Source organism: Acipenser ruthenus, chromosome 2, assembly GCF_902713425.1.
Source record: "Acipenser ruthenus chromosome 2, fAciRut3.2 maternal haplotype, whole genome shotgun sequence".
NCBI classification, from domain to species: domain Eukaryota; kingdom Metazoa; phylum Chordata; class Actinopteri; order Acipenseriformes; family Acipenseridae; genus Acipenser; species Acipenser ruthenus.
The window spans coordinates 73,292,665-73,314,284 of NC_081190.1; the positions used below are offsets into that span (position 1 = coordinate 73,292,665).

Sequence of the window (21,620 nt, forward strand, 5' to 3'; positions counted from 1 at the left end):
ACCATCATTTGCCATGCTTTTTAATATGCTTTACTATACCCCTCTGGGCTCTACAATGCTTACCTTTGCTTTACCGTGCTTTCACTATGCCTTGTTACACTTTGTTTTGGGTTCTCCCAGAAAACATCAAAAACCCACCCGCTGGCTATAAATGGACCTATGTGAATATTTTGCGGGCACACATTTAGTCTAGTCAAAATCTGGGGACAATTCTAAAAAATGATTTATCTGCTAGCCAAACATTCAACAAGTGTATTGTTCAGTGTCTGATTTGACTGTTCAAACCACTAAAAACAGATCGTAGATCTTACCATTTTCCAGTCTGGTTCAGCTTCATTCACTCCAATGTATTCAAAGAAACTGGCAAAGCCCTCATTGAGCCACAAATCATCCCACCAATCCATTGTCACAATGTTTCCAAACCACTGTGGGCAGATTAAAAGAGAGAAACAATCAAATGAATCACCAACACATTTACACTGTCCTGCCATAAAGCTAAACTCTCAAAGCCAACATGTATATCCTTGCCAAGGGATACAGTGCTCACATTAGTCGGGTGTATGTCTGTTCATATGTCACACTTGTTTTGCATATATTTAAAGAACCACTGGTCCAAATGTGACGAAACTTGCTAGTGCTAATGCATTGTAATCTTGGGGTATATGGAAGCTGTTTATCTGTCAGATTATTTTTCTGTCTGTCATTTTAGAGTTTTTCATATGGAACAGGATGGAGGCTTGGTTCGAAATGGCAACCCTGCACACAACAACCAAGCGTCTTAACCACAATGCAAAAGAACCAGACTCCTTGACATTCCAGGTTTTAGAGCAGGGGTGGCCAAAGTTGGATCTTCCACTCCTGGTCTTTGTTGCAACCCTGTTATAAATTGTTTAATTGAACCAATCAAACCTGCATCCAGACCCTGAAGTAGTTCATTTTGACCCTCCAGGACAGTGATTGGACACCCCTGTTTTAGATTTTTTCTTTTAGTGCCCACACAAGGATGCCCTCTGGTGGGAGGCCTACAGACGGGATGAGGTAAGCACAGCAGAGGAATGGCTCCTCTGGGGAGAAGTCCAGCCCCAGCTGCCTGCCCCAAAGAGGAAGAAGGGGAGGAGCAGGTACCTCTGGTGTCTCCCCTGCTAGCTGCACGTCTGGAGGAAGCAGAATTTCCGCTGCCAGAGTGCCCTGCACAGCTGTCAGCATTGCTGCTGATAGCATTGCCGCTTCCAGCATTGCCACTACTGGAGGAGCCAGCCTTGCCATTGTCAGCATTGCCGCTGCGGAAGGAGGAGGTGAGGAGACCTCCACCACAGCCACAAGCATCAACCCACCCATAATAGTCCATGTGGGGAAGAATGGACATGAGGGGAGGAGGGTGGTGCTTTAGGGGGGAAAGTGGCGGATGGCGGCCATGTGTGCTGCGCACATGAGGGGAGCTGTGTGGCAGCATGGCAGGGTGAAAGTCCTGCCAGTGCACAGCTGTGTGTTATGTGAGTATTGGGTGGCAGGGTGGGTCAAATTCACATGTTGGAATGTGGCTGGAGCCGTCAATTGAATAAATGTTTAAATGATTAATTAAGACTCCAGCCACAGGTGTATAAATAGGGTGATCATGGGTGTTAGCTAGAATTGTGTTGGTGAAGGAATGGTGCAGTGGACGGTGTTCTCTGTTTTGTAAATGTAAATAAATATGCGCGTGTGAGCTTCCTGGTCTCTGAGTCTCCTTGGCAACACGCACCCTGTCGCACTGCCTCATGTTAACAATTTAAGTAATTTAACTTGGTATTTTATGTTAATGTTTTAAGGTAGTAAAAACTTTGCAATAGTACCTTAAATTACCTAAAACCACTTTAGTGTTCATGTAGATCAAAAGCCAACATGCATCTCAGCCAATTGGCAGATGTTATTTTCCTCTATTACCCAGCTGGGTTAGTAGGCTGAAGGGGATAGTCGTCTGCAGCTCTCCTAACTGAACTCATATTTACCCACACATGAAATATGTTAGCGAAGTCATGTACAGCTCAAAGCAAGCTTCATGCCACATCAAGGAAGATATAGAGAACATAATCATAAATCAATATTGGAGCAATAAAAGACAGAGCCACTCAGAATGACTGCAAACACCATAAAAAGGTAAGGGAAATGAAAGTCACATTTAAAATGACACTTTAAATTCCTCAAAGCTTTGTGAACACTGCTGAAGTGAAACGATTCATGAAGTGCAAGTGGAGAGAAACTGAGAATAAGGCATGCATGTGTGCTATAACTTGTGTTTCTTTCAAAACTGCACGTTTGAGACCTATATTGGTAATGGAAGAGCAAAATGCATAAGATTTATGGAATTAATTTGTTAGCTTTAAGGATATGCACATTGACATAAATTCCAACGCTTATTGTACTGTTTGTTTTAAATGTATTTATTTATTTATTTATAGTGTGGTGTTTCATAAAAATGTATTGTTATTATATTCTAAACATTCAACAAATTGTTTGCAATAATATGGGTTGTAAATGATTTAAGTTACCTGATGAACAAGCTCGTGGGCAATGACGCTGGCTACCCTTTGCTTATTATATGAGGAAGATTGGTCTGGATCATACAGCAGATTGTTTTCCCTGTATGTGATCAGACCCCAGTTCTCCATGGCACCAGTTCCAAAATCTGGAATAGCTATCTTATCTATAACATACAGACACAGAGAGAGAGAGAAAGGGAGTGATTTTTGATAAGAAATAAACAACCCCAGCAAAATGCATATTTTTCTTTTTTTTTCAAAATTCACCAACATTAATTAATCAGAATGTGCTTTAAAAAAACAATCCCAAACTAAACATTCCTTTAAACAGGCCTTTATGTTTTGTGAATAGTGCCCTTTACCTTTAAACTTTTTAATAGAAATTAATACTAAAATAAAGCATAACGTTACCTAGTTTGGGGAGCGAGTAGTTCATTTTGAAGTACCACTCAAAGTAGTCAAAAATGATCTTGGTGGTGTTTGCAGCATACTCAGCAGTGTGTTTTTGTTCCGGCTGGACATAAATGTTGAGCTAAAATTGAAAAGATGGCAGAAATGGATACAGAGAAAAAACAATACAGACTTTGCTTAATGTAAATTGCTTTAAGTGCAAGAACGTTTTAACCTCACACAACTACTGAGAAATAACGGATACACATATTCTTAGTCTGTTATCTACCTCTCAGAATTAAGTGATGGGTATGAGGCCAAACTATTGAGCTGAGGGGTCTGAATGACCTCTTCTACCAACATTTCTGGTGTTCTGGTGTCTGAGACTGTCCCTGCTTCTATGTCATTTTTACTTTTTTACATTTCCCTTTCTATTTATGGTGTTTGTGTGGTAATATAGTCTGACCCATATTATTTTATATATTCTATGTTTCTTACCTTCATTTCGTTTTGTTTGTGTAAACTGAGGCGCGCTGCTGTAGAAAATGCTGCACTCATAGTTATGCGCAGGTTACGCTGCTATGTTTCAGAGTGGACTTGTTAAAGTTGTCCCCTTTTTTTTAATTTTTTGCTGACAAGATGAAACCAACGAGAGACATATTTTTGTGTGGTAATATATTTTGTCCCATATTATTATTTTATATATTCTATGTTTCTTACCTTCTTTCCTAAGTTGTTTTTGTTTGGCTGAGAGTTTTTTGTTTGTGTAAACTGGGACTCGCTGCTATAGAAAATGCTGCACTGTCCGCGCAGGTTACGCTGCTATGCTTCGGAGAGAACTTGGTAAAGTCACCCCCATTTTTTGAAAGTGGTCCAGGTCATTTTTAGGTATCTGGTGATTCTATGGTTTCTCCCACTGAATGCAAATACTACATTGTGAGGTTTCTGCCAGTAAGTGTTTTTCTTGTATTTTCATTTTCTTGCTCTTTTTTAAATGATTGTTTAAATTCTTCTGTCATTGGGGTGAAGCTCTGTTCTTTCGAATTGTCCATAGTTTTGTTTGGAATGCAACCTATTATTGTCCACTTTACATTGCTTGTTTTAATTAGAGATACATATGGCGGCCCAGTCAGGTACTGCACACTGAAGAAGGTGATGACGGAGGAAGGAGTCTAATATGAAAAATATTAGTCACGTTCATAGGTATGAACGTAACTAATTAATTGATAAAGAACAACCCGCACTCTCCATTAAAAAAACAATCCAAAGCACTTAAAAGTACAATTAATATTCCTTCATTATATAATTTTTGATTAAAACAATCTTTTATATCCACCCCCAATTCAGAGCGGAGCTACAGACGTGTTTCGGCAAACTGCCTTCCTCAGTATGAGGAATCTCAGAACACAGAATCACATATGTGGTTTCCACTTAATTAACAATTAACAGTTAACAGATCAGTTCACCTTTGTCTATTGATTTAAAACACATGGTGTACATACATTTGCAAAACACTCAGTATGACAACAGGATACAAAAACAATAAATAATTAAACAATTAAAAATAATTAGTATCAGTTCAAAAAAATTATCAATTAAAAAAAGTATCAATTTTCCAGGGGTCTGTTGCCATGGTAACAAAGAATATATATATATATATATATATATATATATATATATATATATATATATATATATATATGATATATTGTAACGATCTCTGTTTCTGCAGACGGGTTGCTCACAGGCAGAGGTGGGACGCAAACCCGGGGCCTCCAGCACTGATGGCACTGATACCACTGTACAAAAGAGCCAGCGCTGTGCTTCACTGTGGGAGGTCCCGGGTTTGCCTGCAGGAACCGAGATTGTTACAATAGAGAGATAGATAGAGAGATAGATAGATATTTTTCCAAGTACAAGATAGTCCAGATTTTTTGCCACCCAGTACAATACTATACAAAAGAAATAAACCTCAAGCAAGTTAAGTTTAAAACATTACAGAATGCAGAAAACAATTGTCCACACAGTCATTTCACACTCCACTCTAATACCCTAAACTTCCAGCACATATCAATACCTCAAACATAATTCAAACCAATAAATTAGCACATCACCCACAATTACAATAATAACAAGCACATTACTAAATTATCTTCTTCCACAAAGCACATCACCTCCCCAATTGCCCAGATTGTCTGAAATAGCTCTAGCTGATGCACCAATTTATAAAAAGTAAAATCTACTTTAACTCTTGCTGTCTCCAACATTTTAAAAACAGGCACTGTCGCATCAGTTAATACCCCATTCATTTTGTTCTTCCTATTCTTTAGAATGGTCATTTTTGTCTGGCCCAGTAAGAAGTTAGCTAACTGGCTTATATTTTTGTTCCCTTTGGTGTACTTCACCCCAAAGATAAGAGTAGTTTAGATAAAGTTCAAACCCAGTGCATTGAATAATTCCTTTAATACCTCAAACAAAGGCTGTAACCGGGGACAAAACAGAAAGTAATTAAATACTGTCTCCCTTTTCAAGCAGAATAAACAGTTATCATCCATTCCTGGCTGAATGGTGGCAAGAAATGAATGGTGTGCAATGCTCTCCACTGTAAATCACCCACTCTTTTTGGTGTTGGTGTCTTGTACAGATTCCTCCGTGCAGGTGTCATGGATTCCTCTACTTGCAGCCTCTCTCGCCAGTGTGTATCGGACATGCTCTTTAAACTTTTAAAATGCAGCACTTTCACACATACCCTGCATGTCTCATTTTTTTTCCATTGATGCAAACTGCACCCTGTACAGTTTCCCAACCTGCAGAATCTGCCCCGGGGTGTCAATGGTTCGCTCTATTGCCAGTCCAATTTGCAGGTCCAATTCTGGAGGTTCTAACTCCAGCATACTTTTTCCTATAAAAACCTGGCTTAACTACTGTACTCCCTCTCCAGGCAGCACAGCTCTAAGCTGCCTTAGAAACCCCTCCACCACATGCACTGACTTCACTCCCAACTCACTCGCTAGTGATTCAGGGCTTTTCCAGGCTCTGTTATCAAAATCAATTAAACCTTCACTACCCCTCTAGAAATTAAGAGTGAATTAAAACTCTTTGAATCTAAAAGGTGGCCTTTTAAAAGGGGATTATAAACTAGAGGCTCTTCAAGCATCCAGAAAAGCCCTACAGACTTAAAATCTATTAAAGTCTTAAAAACCTTCTAGGCATTCAGCATCCCCCTATAAAACACTGGCAAAACAGAGAGGTTTAACTGTTCACAAGTGCCTATCAAAATTTAACCTCCCCACCAATCGAATTAAAGCAAAAGCCAATGCTCTCCAGGACAGAGGTTCAGGAGTGTACAGCAGTCTCTGTAACGACTAGAGTCGAAAGACTGTGACCCTCCTCTTTAAGTCCATTAACCCCTGCCCTCATTCCTCTAAAGGTAAATATAACACCCCCTGCTTTATCCAATGCAGACCATCACAAAAAAAAACTAAGTAATAACTTCTGAATTTCTAACAACAGAGACGGAGGGGGATCTCCACACATTAGTCTGTGCCAAAGCATGGACGTGACCAAGTTATTATTGATTAACACTCTTCCTTTGTAGGAGAGCTTAGTTAGAAGCCAACCCCAGTTTCCTAGTCGGCCTTTTACCTGTTCTAAAACTCCGTCCCAGTTCTCTCTCGCTATTCCCTGTCCTCCCAAGTTCCATGCTGGTGGTCGGCTACCCTCCATGTCCCCAATCAGAAAAGCATTACTTTTAGCCCAGTTTACCCTAGCTGAGGACACACTTTCAAAGATCCTCAAGCTCCCCGCTATTGACTGAATGTCATGCTTGTTTGCTATTAACACAGCGAGATCGTCAGCATAGGCTACCACTTTAACAGGCTCCATCATCGCATTAGGGATGGACAGCCCAGTCAATATCATTCTCAATTTTAACATTAGTGGTTCAAAAGAAAGAGAGTGCAACATTCCCGTACAACATATTTATTCATTCATGAAGGTGACTTAATATTCTCACACCCAAGTATTTTTCTACCCCCCCCCCCCCTCCCCCCACCCCCCGCCACAAGCACTCCCGACAGACAACATGCAGACAGCACCAACAGAGATAGATAGATAGATAGATAGATAGATAGATATGGACTGGAGAATTCTATTTTTCCATCGATGTGTCACATTACTTGAAATTATGCCATTATTCTCCTGGAAGGATAGGGGCTATTTTATTAATACGGCTACAGCAGCTGGAACAATAACATGCGTACGGCTGCTGTACATATTAGAAGAATGCTGATGTGCCACAGTATGGCTACATATGTTACACTGAAGTGCCATCTGATGATGATACCAATGTGTACACTGGTATCAAATGCTGTTTATTATTTATCACTCAAAGGCATGTGGTAATAACACATTTTAATAAAGACTTCAGTCATTCAAACAAACATATTCTGCAACTAGTACTTATTTTAATAACCCAATGCCAGGAGTAGGCAAAGGTCCTATTGGTCCCATCAATAATTTATCTATAAATATGTTTCCAATACACAGTAGGGTGGGCAAACGTAATTTCTGATTTTAACCAACAGAATTACAAAAGCTCAAAGGTCGTCAAAGACTTAAAAATAAAATCCACGATGACCGCTGGATAAAAGTTAAAGCGAGGTTTGGTGTGTAAAAAAGTATTTCTTACACATTTTAAATATATATTTTTGTGTTTTTTATTTCAGATATGTTTAAAGTTAGATGAAAGCTGTTAACAAAAATCGATTTGATTTTTTGATAGTTAAAATCAGAAATTACGTTTGCTCACCCTACTGTAAATGGATAACTACCGAAAGCCAGGACTGTGTCTTAGCTCTGTCGACGCTATCTCACTATCTCGTCACACCTGCACTCTTCCCAACCCACCCACGTTACGTGATCTTCGCATCCCACGTGACCACCTACGGGAAAAATAGAATACTGCATTTTGCCTGTGCGCCATACCTGAAGACACTTCGTCTTTTAATATATGTTCATCAGTCAAGAAATTAAGTGAGGCAAGGTTGGATAGTAAATATGATTTTATATATTTGGTTTAAATGTAGCAGATATAGTAAATAAATAAATAACAGAAAATGTTTTTGAAGTTCATACCGCATAGTTATCAAAGTCTGGCTTGCTGACTGCTGCATAATACAGTTTAAATCATAACCATCATATTTGCTTACATTGTCGAGTTGAATTTGTTTGAATTTCAGAAAGTCAGAAAACAGTGACAGTGACGTTTGAATCACCATTTTAGTGTTTGGAGCATCTTTCTTTTGTAGTATGTTTTGTAATTCATTTTCTGTCAAGTCACAGAATCTATGTTTAGCAGTTTTTTCACATTCAGCCATTTTCTCATGTTGTCAGGTGTGGAGATGAAAGGCTTTCCTTTGAAAAGGGGTGGGAAACTATTGTCCAGTGGTGTAAGGGTGTTAGGGCAGTTCAAACTATGTTTGCACCTATGATGAGGTTTTAACCAGTGCTGTAGTGGTAAATAAAAAAGTGGGTTAACGCTCCTGTTTGGAGTTCAACAGATAGATTGAACTGATAAACATGAACAGATACATTGTTATTAACCCTCAGCCAACCAGAACCCCTACATACAGTTATTTCCCCTCTGTGAACAGTCACAGACCCGGCAGTGTGCTTCATGTGAACAGTTCTGGGAGCGTCCTTTCATGGGTTAGGTTGAAGGCTACTAGCATCACAGAACATTAACAGAACATAAACAACCAATCACAGAACACACACACACTCACAGGAACACGCAGTCCAGTGGCCACGCCCCACTACTCGTGCCACAGTTCTGACTGAGAGCTCTCAGGTGGCAGTCTCACGCGCAGCAACAGAACACAGCCGCTCACCATTAAAATATCTGGTCTTTAATCCAGGATTTGTATATCACAGGAGAGTACGCTGTAAACCTCAACTCTTTAAGTGGAATTTCATTGTCTTAAACATTGAGTTATGTTATTAGTTTAACTACATTTTAAAATGTAGTTTTTATAACCTACAGTTTTTTTTTCAGTTTTATTAAAGATGCACTGGTTGATAATGGCTGTATAGTCCATGAGGCTAAAGTAAAGTACAGAAATCTGTTTCTTAGCACTCCATTTCTCTAAGCTTTTTCACTCTGTGGTGTATTTTTTTGTTGTTGTAACAAATTACAAACTGGAGTAAAATGGGTTCAATGTCCATAAATGTATAATCTGAAATACAGTATCTATTGCTGTTTCTTTAGACTCAGAAAGAGAATTGGACAGTAGTTTCTGTATCCTTCTGTAAGCAATTTTTCATCCGATGTATCAATTTGCAGGTTGTCCTTCTCTAAAAACTAAATGAATAAAGGGACCATGTTGTACAGTCTGCCCACATACCTTCTGGCTTACCTTGGTAGTTTACTCTTGAGATTACCAGTACGTTTCCTGGCTAAATAGAGCAAAGGTAGTCTTTCATTTGTAAAGTTTTCCAAAAGCCAGTTTCCAATGATTTTTTAATGCTATCAAATACAGCTTTGCCGAAAAGGTTCACTGTAATTTTAATATAGGTTTAGCACAAGCATTTTTAATTTTAATTTACATTCAGAATTTAAATAAATTGAGCATAACTTAAATTTAAAACCTTAGTTTCTCCTTATAAAAGTGTATCATAGTACATTTGAATGCTAGTTTGTAGTTTTCACATGATTTTCCTGTGGTTATACAGTACTGTGCAACCATTGTTTGCCATGTTTTACTGTGTTTTTAAATATTATTAACTTTACCTCTCTGGGTTTATAATGCTTATCTATGCTTTATTACACTATGGTTTTACTATGAGAAACTTTTATCAGGGCCATACTAAAGGGGAACTATTACTGATTTAAATGTACAGTACTGCCAATTTAAAAATTGTCCCTTAAGCTATCTGCATCATCAAGTACAGTACAGTACATTACAGTACAGTACATTGATGCATCCTTTCAGACCTAGCAGCTGGAACTCTGGGTACTAGACCAACGGATATAACTTCAGGGGCGTGGCACCCAAGCCATAACTAGGAGTGGGCGAGTGGGGCAGGTGAAAAATTACTTAAACGCATTACCACTCGAGTAATAATTTTGTTCTGCGGTTCTCAGTGTTTTCACTTGTCAGCTGTCAGCGCCCCCCTAGCACAGTCTGCACTAGAAAAAAAAATAGCAACAGTCTTAACGACCACAAACCTGTTTATACACAAACCAACACCATAGCATCGCCAGTTCATTATTATTATGGGGGTCATATATCCGTAGTTCGCATCCCCGTTAAAATATGTATGTATAAAGAAACACACAACCTGGTTATTATTTTTAATACCTTATTTTTTTTTGTTTAAAATAGCATACAAACCTGCATGGCTCTTGCTAAATTCTAAATTGTTTTGGATCTTTAGGGAAACTGAAGAATTTTCTTTCCTAACTAGATGGAAATGCGAGTTTATGTCTTTCTGAATATGCTTCAAGCAATTAAGTCATTGCATCCGTTTCTGTGTTACAGCTATTTTCAATCCATGCTTTTTTACAGAACCAATCAATGATTATGAGAGAACGCTACACATGAACTTAATTAAAACTTACTTACAGTACTGTGCAAAAGTTTTAGGCAGGTGTGGAAAAATGCTGTAAAGTAAGAATGCTTTCAAAAATAGACATGTTAATAGATTATATTTATCAATTAACTAAATGCAAAGTGAGTGAACAGAAGAAAAATCTAAATCAAATCCATATTTGGTGTGACCACCCTTTGCCTTCAAAACAGCATCAATTCTTCTAGGTACACTTGCACAAAGTCAGGGATTTTGTAGGCATATAGTCAGGTGTATGATTAAACAATTATACCAAACAGGTGCTAATGATCATCAATTCAGTATGTAGGTTGAAACACAATCATTAACTGAAACAGAAACAGCTGTGTAGGAGGAATAAAATTGGGTGAGGAACAGCCAAACTCAGCTAACAAGGTGAGGTTGCTGAAGACAGTTTACTGTCAAAAGTCATACACCATGGCAAGACTGAGCACAGCAACAAGACACAAGGTAGTTATACTGCATCAGCAAGGTCTCTCCCAGGCAGAAATTTCAAGGCAGACAGGGGTTTCCAGATGTGCTGTCCAAGCTCTTTTGAAGAAGCACAAAGAAACGGGCAACATTGAGGACTGTAGACGCAGTGGTCGGCCAAGGAAACTTACTGCAGCAGATGAAAGACACATCATGCTTACTTCCCTTCGCAATCGGAAGATGTCCAGCAGTGCCATCAGCTCAGAATTGGCAGAAAACAGTGGGACCCTGGTACACCCATCTACTGTCCGGAGAAGTCTGGTCAGAAGTGGCCTTCATGGAAGACTTGCGGCCAAAAAGCCATACCTCCGACATGGAAACAAGGCCAAGCGACTCAACTATGCACGAAAACACAGGAACTGGGGTGCAGAAAAATGGCAGCAGGTGCTCTGGACTGATGAGTCAAAATTTGAAATATTTGGCTGTAGCAGAAGGCAGTTTGTTTGCCGAAGGGCTGGAGAGCGGTACACGAATGAGTGTCTGCAGGCAACAGTGAAACATGGTGGAGGTTCCTTGCAAGTTTGGGGCTGCATTTCTGCAAATGGAGTTGGGGATTTGGTCAGAATTAATGGTCTCCTCAATGCTGAGAAGTACAGGCAGATACTTATCCATCATGCAATACCATCAGGGAGGCATCTGATTGGCCCCAAATTTATTCTGCAGCATGACAACGACCCCAAACATACAGCGAAAGTCATTAAGAACTATCTTCAGCGTAAAGAAGAACAAGGAGTCCTGGAAGTGATGGTATGGCCCCCACAGAGCCCTGATCTCAACATCATCGAGTCTGTCTGGGATTACATGAAGAGAGAGAAGCAACTGAGGCTGCCTAAATCCACAGAAGAACTGTGGTTAGTTCTCCAAGATTTGGGCCAACCTACCTGCCGAGTTCCTTCAAAAACTGTGTGCAAGTGTACCTAGAAGAATTGATGCTGTTTTGAAGGCAAAGGGTGGTCACACCAAATATTGATTTGATGTAGATTTTTCTTCTGTTCACTCACTTTGCATTTAGTTAATTGATAAATATAAACTATTAACATGTCTATTTTTGAAAGCATTCTTACTTTACAGCATTTTTTCACACCTGCCTAAAACTTTTGCACAGTACTGTATATGAGGATATTAGAGCTGCTTGATGAGCTTCTGGGATCAATAAGCTACTTACAACCAACGAGTAAGATGGGCCGAATGGCCTCCTCTCGTTTGTAAACTTTCTTATGTTCTTATAGAGATATTAGAGGATTGCGTAAGGTTTAATGTTGCTGCTAAAATAATCATACTGTAGTTTTTATTGTTTACAGACACTGCTAAAATTCCACAAATGCGTGCACTAACTGATCAAATTTTAATTTGATCAGAAAAAAGAAAACAATATAAATCGTCCTTATTATAAGCACATAGCTTGATCTCTACCTTAGGTTTTACTGTGGAGTCAAAAACTAAAAACTCCAACCCTAACTAACAAAAAATGACCATACGTAAAATAAACTCATTATCATTGGTTGGTACTGAAAATGCGTAGATTGAATATAATCTTAGAGGCAGGAAATCTAACCTTGCAGTTAACGTGTTAACAAGTTTTAATGTCTTGTTCCCTTCAAACATGTTAAAGGAGAGATTCTGAAATGGCAATAAGTTAATCAAAACTATGAAACGTGAGCAAATATACCATCCCAACTTTTAACACCCAAAAAAAAAAAAAAAACGAGGATGGGGGACGACAAAATATGATTTCCTGCCCCAGGCACTAAAATGCCAAATCAATTATTTTCTGTTTTGTATTTGTAATTAATTTAGAACAATTTGTAGATTTTATTTTTCACTTTGACATTATGGACTTTTTTTGTGTTGATCAGTGGCAAAAACTCCTAATTAAATCCATTTTGATTCCATGTTGTAACACAATAAGATGTGGAAAAGTCCAAGGGGGGGTGAATACTTTTGAGAGCCACTGTATATTATTTCTTGTTTGTACCATGGAATTCCACACAATTCAAATCATTTTTTGCATTATCTGGAACCAAACTATAATTGATATAAATGAGAGGATACTTAAAATTATACATGGCTCCAGATAGAGAACAGTGTGAAATAGTGCATCAATGGGGAGACAAAAGAGGACTTTGAAGGAAGTTTCACCCTTGTGGATATTCATACATCATGTTGGCCTTTTACCTTGAAACAAAAGGCTGTCTCCATTTAGATGTATTTTTCAACATTTTAACCAAAGATTATTGCATATAATATCAAGTTTCTGTTATTTAGTAAGATAAGAATTGAATACCCCTACCCAAGAATGCTACTACTTTATTTGATTGTATTTATACTTTTATAAAGGATTGTGACAGGAAATACTTAATGCCATTTAGTTAAACGGTGGTTCAGGCAGGGAGCTCACTTTTTAAACTAGATTAAAAACATAAAGAGCAAACATATTAGGCACCCCCACTTAGAGCACATTGTCAGTTAAATGGCTAGTACTTCATTCGTTATTCAATAAACGACACATTCAATGATTAGCTAGAAAGGGCTTTATATCTTACCTCAATCCATCGTTCACTGCTTTATGTCAAAGTTCGCCTCCTCTTCCCTAGCCTCCACCTATTTTCAGCCTTGTCTAAAGGGAAGGGCAGCTATCCTGCCCCCCTGCCGATGGCTTCCCTACAGTGAGCAAACTAAATTATGGGCAGGGGTACCTCGAAGGGCGAGGCCAAAAGCCAAAGTTGTTATGAAAATATGCAGAACGTTGTATTTGTTGCCTAAGCTTTAATAAATATTGTTCTCTATCGCATGACTTATCTTACTGAATCTATTTGTTTAAGAATAGGAAATAACTGTGGTAAACAATGTCTAACGCTAAAAAGAGATAGAGAGACAGCAGATGGTAGGCTTTCAAGTAGAAAATACTCTAGTGTTAGGTGAATTAGAGCCCCCCAGAAATAAATAATTGCCCCTTCCCTATGTTCTCTGTACCAGTACAAAAAAGTTGGAATACAAAAGGAATAATGGTTCCAAAAAAAAACAAAACTTACAGGTATTCCTTTGGCTGACATTCTCTTCACAGCAACAAACTGGTGCACAGCAAAGCACACCAAATAGGTACTCATTGGTACAGACTTCTGGAATGTTGTTTTAATAGAGCCATCTTGAAGTACAATTCTGTTCTGGAAATGTAACAATAAGATGAGTTACTGTCACCATTATGGTATTAATACTGAATGCCACAAAACAGTTTAGGTATAGTTCAAAGACAGGATGTAAATTAATGTCAGACCCACACCTCTTTCATTAAGAGCATATTCGCCTGAGCTCCCACAGCAGTTTTATAGAATCTTTGTTAGTTTTACTGGAATCCAACACCAGGTAATGCCAATAATCAGATTGTAATCTACTGTAAGTATTTGTATTCAGTAGAAATGAAATTCTGCTTACAGAGTAATTTAACTCTGTTGCACAAGGAAGGTCAATCATAATTCCAAATAACCAACTTTATTAGTCACAAAATGTACAATAAAGGGTTGTAAATCAGGTATAGAACTAAGATTTGAAACATCAGCAAGTTTGTTTATTTTTTTTTTATTTCCCTTAAAATGTTTTGACCTTGGATCTTAGCTCAAGAGCTTCACAACAACCTATTAAATCAAGCTATCATTTCATCACAGTTTCCCTTATATACGTTAAGAACATTACCTCCTCTGGCATATTGGAGAGTGCATTGTAGTCTTTCTCGTGTATTATTGATATTTTGTAGGTTGCTTTTTTGTTGGGTTCATCAAAACATGGGAAGGATTTCCGGGCATCTGTGGGCTCATGGTCGGTTGCAGCAATCTTCCTTGAAATCATGAGTAAAAACAAATACAGGCCTGAGTCATGACTTTTTTTTTTTTTAATCTTTTCTTGCTATATTATATCTTGCCATTTTTAGTTTCAATATTTACATCTTGGCAATTTTGTACTCTTTTACGTACTAGTCGGCTAGAATAAGATATGTAATTTTATACAGTTTTTGCTCATGATAAGAGACATCCTACACACAAATTATTAACTTATTATAAATACCAAAAAGTAAGTTAATACTCAAGAACTAGTATTGTTGTTTCTTTAGAATTGTGCCATGTTTTCTGTGGGCGAAATTACATCTGAACGGAGGATAAGATGTAGTGGAATTTTGATAAATCCTTAACTGTGCTTGCTTGATTTTTAATAATACACAGGATGTTTTGCTATATGGAGTGGAGAAAAACAAAGATGTGCTTCCACAGAAGGTTTGGGTAAGCACGCCCTTGTACCACAAAAGATACAGAAAAACAGGCACAAAAATCTAAGTACCAGTAAAGTGTAAAATTAAGTTGTCAGGATATAAACTTTGAAACAAAAAATGACAGAAAGGCACTTGAGAGTCGTAACGTATGTGAACAATGCAACGCTATATTTTATCCCTAATCACGCAAATGTATTTGTCATTATTCAAATACATTGTTACTATTAACACTGGATATTCAAAATCATAATTTTAAATGAAAGAATTTGATTTTTGTATAACACCCCTATCACCATTATTATAACTTTTTTATGGAGGTCTGGATTTTTTCTGAAAGCAGTTGAACCGAAGAATGGCCTTTTCTATTTTTTTTTGTTTGTTTTTAAATAACACAATCTCAACACCTGTTTAAATTAATACAGGTACTGAGGAATATATACAAACTAGAAAAGGAACATGCTATAAGATAAGATTCCATCATCATACATACAGCTAGATTCTCAAAACATTTTACTTCAAATATTCATTAGCATTATTTTATCAAAAAGGTAACACTAATAATAATAATAATAATAATAATAATAATAATAATAATAATAATAAAGAAAAACAGTAATAAAAAACTTAATTTCAGGGTTGGTTAATAGTATTAAGTTGTTTGTTATTAGTTTTAGAATTTAACTACCCAATGTGTATATATGGCTTGCTATATTTACTCTCGGTTACATATAACAAAAGTCAATGATATTTTAGCTGTCCATATATGAAAGCTGCATATTTATTATACTGGTGAAATTGACTAAAATAAGCTGGCTAGTGTGTCTAATAAAAAATGTTCAGTTTAGCAGTTATACTTCATATATTTTGCACATCTAAAGTATAACTGGAGAATCCCAACAAAGATTCATATTATCTGATTAAAGTTATATAAATTATTTGTTATTGATATCTTGTGCTTTATCTATATTATTACAAAAAAAGAAAGCATAGACATACTTTATACATTCACTTAAAAAAATTAAAATGTATGCTATAGTCACACACTGACATGCATGAAATGAAAATATATACAGTATATATATATATATATATATATATATATATATATATATATATATATATATATATATATATATATATTTATATATACATACTTACTTTAGAACTCCTTTTTCCATGTAAGTGGTTTTATAGAACCCAACCAGGGATCCATCTAATCGGCCCTGGAACTCCAGTGTCAGCAGGTAATGGTCATCATTCTCTGATGGCTGCAAACTCTCTTTCAGTTCTACAACCACATACTCCTGGGCCTTATACTCAAAACAACTTAACACTGCAACATCCTGCTGAGTGTTCCCCGATTTCTTCTGCAGCTTGGGGATCGCAGTGACAAAGGTCTCTCGGATGTGAAGCCACAGGTGTTTAGTGGCCTGCTTGATGTTAATGGTTATGGTTGTGCTACCTGTATAGATGTCATTGTTCAAATTTGGTGCCAGCTCCAGGTCGTAATGGACTGGGATCACATAGTCAGGTAGTCTGAAGTTGTTCCAAACCCCAATGCTGTTGGAGGGGGTGCAAGGCCCTCGGTCTACTGGTGGGTCAGGGCTGCTTGTTGGTTCTTCAGGAGCTTTGGAGGACTCCGATTTTGAAAGTCCTACACCCAGTCCAACTGCAAGGGCTGCTACCACCACCACGGCGCAGATGATGGCCACATGCTTACCTCTCATGCAGTACTTGTTCTCATTTTCATGATTGTCATAATCCATCCCTTGCATGGTGGTGGTCTGTCAACCCTTTCAAACCACGTCTTTAAACAGCTGTCCTATGAAAATGATCTCTCTTGGAGTCTCCGCGGTCCACAAGAAGCTCCTAATCTGCAGTAGACTGTGTCCTTTGAAAAGTTAAGTAATGTTTTCTTAAAATGACAACTCAATTAGTCTTTACTTTTATCTTTCTTGAGGAAGGGAGAAGGGGGTCAAGCAAAAAGTTAAGCGAAGTGCACAGGCTGAAGCTTAGCCCCTGACAGGAGACAGAAGCACTGCTGTTTCTCTATTCATACCCTACTCAGGTTAAATATAAAACAGTGGTATGTTAATCAGCAATTGGGAGTTCTCACATGCCAAGTAGCTGTCAGCAGCTCAGCGAAGGACAGAAGCCCATAGTGCACACTGCAGTGAGAGTGGAATCGCTGCATCATTTGTAAAAACCTTTGAGTTCTATAAAATAATAAAGATTTATATGTTTCACAGTACAATGGTCCAATTGTACCTTTACTCTCAGCAGTTTTGTAACAAGAAAGGTAGCGTTACAGGGAGTTTTGCAGCTGATTTTTTTTTTTATTTCCAGCTTTTTTTTTCTTTCACAAAAACTATATTGGATAGACATGTAAATGATGAAAAAAAAACTGCTTATTGTTTTGAAGCAGTATTATTGATATTCTGTAGTATTATCTCCCTATTCAAGGAGATTCTTACTTTGTACTAAATATTGAAGTTAAGTAAACCAAAAGCAGATTTAACATTTAAAAACTGATGCAAAAGTTTAAAAAAGGGAGAGGGACATCCAGACAACAAGCTTAATTATACGAATTCTAAAAAAGTAAACATTTAAGCAAACAATTTGCATATGTCCAACAATTATAGTTTTATGATATCCCATACACCATAATTTGCAAGTAGAAAAAAATGATGCACTAAATACATGTCAAATCCAATAAATATAGCTGCAATACATTAAGTAGCTTGCAACTGATTTATTTTTAGGCAACAGCTAAAGCACGTAATTTTTTAATTAAAAAAAAAAACAGTTAAAATAAATTATTTATTTCTTAGCAAACACCCTTATCCAGGGCAACTTACAATTGTTACAAGATATCACATTATTTTTTACATACAATTACCCATTTATACAGTTGGGTTTTTACTGGAGCAATGTAGATAAAGTACCTTGCTCAAGCGTACAGCCTATTTAAGGGCCGGTAACAAACTGCGCCAGCTGCCAATAGGCAGCCGATGCACCAGTTGCCAAAAGGCAGCCGGTGAAAAGATTCAGTTTGGCACCCCCTAATCAAAAGGGGGTGCCAACAAAAAACCGGCCATTAACTAACCCAGTTTTTTTTTTTTTTTTTTTTCCCCTAAATTAAACGTTCAAAACAAAGGGGGGGGGGGGGTTACAGAGCACGCCACCCAGAGCCCACTGGTCGACAAAAGCCGTCATGTCACCAGTGGACTCCGCGTCGGCGTGCTCCAACACCACCCGGGAACGAAGGAGGGCCCTGAACATGGCCCCACAGTCAAAGAGACCCTCCCCGGTGATCTTACGCTTCCTGGTCTTGTAGATGGTAAATTTGCCAAGAGCCAGGAGCAGATTCACCAGGAGGTCCCTCTTCTTGGTGGAGCCACGAACAGGGTGCCCGAAAATAAAAAGGGTAGGGGAAAAATGCAGCAAGACCTGCAGCAAAAGGTTCTTGAGGAACACAAAGAATGGCCTGTCGATGCCTGGCGATTTGTTGTAGGGCATCAGACTAAGAGCGCCGGAGAGCTCGGCCAGGGTCAGTCGGCCCTCGAACTCTTCCCTGACACCCTCGCCGACCGTGGGAAGCCCGTCCCAAAGAACCCTGCACGCGTCTGAGACGACGGGATCCGGAGAGAAGAGGTCAGAGTAAAAGGCTCTGGCCCTCTCGTTCACGCTCTCCGGATCCGTCAGAAGGGAGCCGTCGTCTGCCAGAAAGCAGGTGATGTTCCTGCGGTCTCCCTTCTTTTTCTCCAATGCGTAGAAGAAGTGTCAGACCGTCCAAAAGTCCCGGAAAGACTGCTCAAAGCGCTCATCCTCCAACAAGGCGTTGTTAAAGTGCCAGTAGGTGGAGGCGTGCCCAACTGGCACCAGGGCCACCGCCACGGCCACCAGGTTGTGGTCCGTGAACATTGCCGGCCTTATGTCGGAGGAGCGAACGCAGTGAGCGTGGTTCCTGGTGACGTAGAACCTGTCGATCCGGGACTGAGACACCCGCCCCTCCCTCACCCTGGTGAAGGTGAAGGCGGAAACGTCTGGGTGATGCCAACACCAGATGTCGACCAGAGAGAGCTGAGCGGTCAGCTCTCTCAGTGCTGCCGACGAGAGAGGGTAGTGTTCTTGCCCCCCCACCCTGTCCGCGGCCTCGAGGGTGCAGATGAAATCACCCCCGAGGACCACGCACTCGTCGGCACTGATGTTGTTCATATAGGTCGACATCTGGCGAAAGAACTGGACCCTCGCCGGACCCGTGGACGGCGCGTACACGTTCACCAGGTGAATGATACTGTCGCCGTCCCGGATCCGGTGGTGTAACAGACGGCCCGGCTCGACGTCCACCACATCGAGTACCGTGGGAAGAAAGGACCCGGAGAAGAGCGTCGCCACCCCACAAGAGGTGCCGGTGAGATGGCTGAACAACACTCCCCCCCCCCCCACCTCCAGAATCCAGTTGGCTTCCGCCTCTGGGGTCGTGTGGGTTTCCTGCAGGAAGCACACAGAGTAATCCCCTTTTTCAGGTAGGAGATTAAAGGGTCCCTACACCTGTTGACGTTCACAGTACCGATGTGATACATGATCTTCTGTCAGGAGTTGTCGGTGACGCTCATGGGAGATCCTGAGTTCTCCCGAAGCTCACCAACTGGTCGTGTAACTTGCGGGCCCGAATGTGCACGTTCGAGCCCGAAGTTTTATTGGCGTGGCTGGCCCTGAGGAAGGAGCTCACAGACTGTAAGATCCTCTGGAAGTCCCCCCATTTGTCCAGGGCCAGCATTACCTTGTCCCTGCGGTGGACAGTGGCCTCCAAGAATTCGTGGAGCTCCACCACAGGGATGTCTGGGAGAGAGACGGACGGAACCTCCGTGCCCACACTGCCCGTGGACTCGGTATCCTCCTCCCTCTCCCTCAGCTCTCCATCGCCCCCCTCGCGATGGTAAAGCACAACGCACTCCCGTTGGTGGGTGAGCACGTTGCGCCTTATCTTGAGCTTCACTGGTCCTCCCTGCGCCCCACCCCCAGGGGACGTGGCGGGAGAGACCGGCGGAGGGGCCCTCGCAGGGACCGTCTGTACCCTGGATTTCGGGGGCGCAGACGGGTGCTCGGCATACGCCGCTGAGCCAGATGGTTTGGTCCCCAGTCTGGGTCCCTCCTTTGAGGTCCGAGGCATGGTCTCAGGCCCGTCCTCTTTCCTCGAAGGAAGGGGATCCACCCTCTCAGGTCCTTCCCCTCCCTCCCCTAGAGAAAGGGGATACACCCTTTCGGGTCCTTCCCCTCCCTCCGCATCAGTCACCGGGACCGCCTCGGGCGATGTTTCCCCCCCGACGGCCGGAGCCCTCATCGCCACCGGAAAAGGGAAGCCCGAGGCGGTTGTTCTTCCAGGGTCTCCTCCCGCGCGCCCTCGGTGACTGGAACCAGCCCCTCGATGCTGGGTCGGGGACCGGTTTCTTGGCCCTGTTGCACTTCGGGGAGGGGATCTACCTCGAGGGCACCACCTTCTGCCCTCTCTGGTTCTTCCCCTCCCTTCTACGCTCCGGAGACCATTGTAATCGTGGGCTCCGCAGAGCCCACGTCTGCCTCAGGGGGTGTTTTCTTCTCCCCCTCCGCGGCAGCACGAGGGCCGGAACCCCCGTTGCCGCAAGAGAGGGAAGCCTGAGGCAGCTCTTTTTCTGGTTGGGGGGGTTCTTCTCCCCCCTCCGACCCCTCAGTCGGGGTCGTCTGCATGGGCTCCGCATTGTCCGCGGAGCCCACGCCTGTCTCGGGGGCCGAGTCTGCCTCCTCCCCGGAGACGGGAGCCAGAGGCAGCTCTTTTTCTGGGAGGGGTTGTTCTTCCCCCCCCTCTGGCCCCTCAGCGGGGGTCGTCTGCATGGGCTCCGCGTTACCTGCGGAGCCCGCTTCTGCCTCAGGAGCTGTTTCCGCCACCCCTCCTCGGCAACACAGGTTTCAGGACCTGTGTCGCTACCGGAGGAAGGCGGTGCCCAAGGCAGGTGTTCTGTCGGAGGCCCCTCCTGCGCCCCTTGGTGACCTCCGCTGCGGCTGGCCCCTCGGTGGTAGAGTTGGGGCCGGCTCCGAGGTCTCTTTAGTGACGGGGAGGGGATCTACCCGAAGGGCTCCATCTGCCCTCGCGGGTTCCTCCCTCCCCTTTGGCCTCTCGGCGGGGGCCTCTTCCATGGGCTCCGCTGCTTCTTCCGCGGAGCCCCGGACCGCCTCGGGGGATGGATCCTTCACCCACTCTGTGGCATTACGAGGACCGGGGCCCTCATTGCCGGCAGAGGGGGGACGTCGAGGCGGTCACTTTGGTTTTGGGGGGCCCTCTTTTGCCCCCCCGGGGACCCCCACCATGA

At 41.2% G+C, this 21,620-nt stretch overlaps 1 protein-coding gene across 2 annotated transcripts in view; it reads right to left on the reverse strand.

Annotated features, from left to right (window-relative positions):
- Window positions 1-17,281, reverse strand: part of enpep (glutamyl aminopeptidase) — a 28,809-nt gene extending 11,528 nt beyond the window's left edge. For both annotated transcript variants that reach the window (XM_059000733.1, XM_034015646.3), the window contains exons 1-6: window positions 16,429-17,281; window positions 14,700-14,841; window positions 14,042-14,173; window positions 2,931-3,051; window positions 2,529-2,683; window positions 312-425 (exon numbers count right to left, since the gene is read on the reverse strand). In XM_059000733.1, coding sequence (XP_058856716.1) covers window positions 312-425; window positions 2,529-2,683; window positions 2,931-3,051; window positions 14,042-14,173; window positions 14,700-14,841; window positions 16,429-17,045 — 1,281 coding nt within the window. In that variant the 5' untranslated portion in view covers window positions 17,046-17,281. The remainder of the gene's footprint in view (window positions 1-311; window positions 426-2,528; window positions 2,684-2,930; window positions 3,052-14,041; window positions 14,174-14,699; window positions 14,842-16,428) is intronic.
- Between the last annotated feature and the right edge of the window lie 4,339 nt (window positions 17,282-21,620).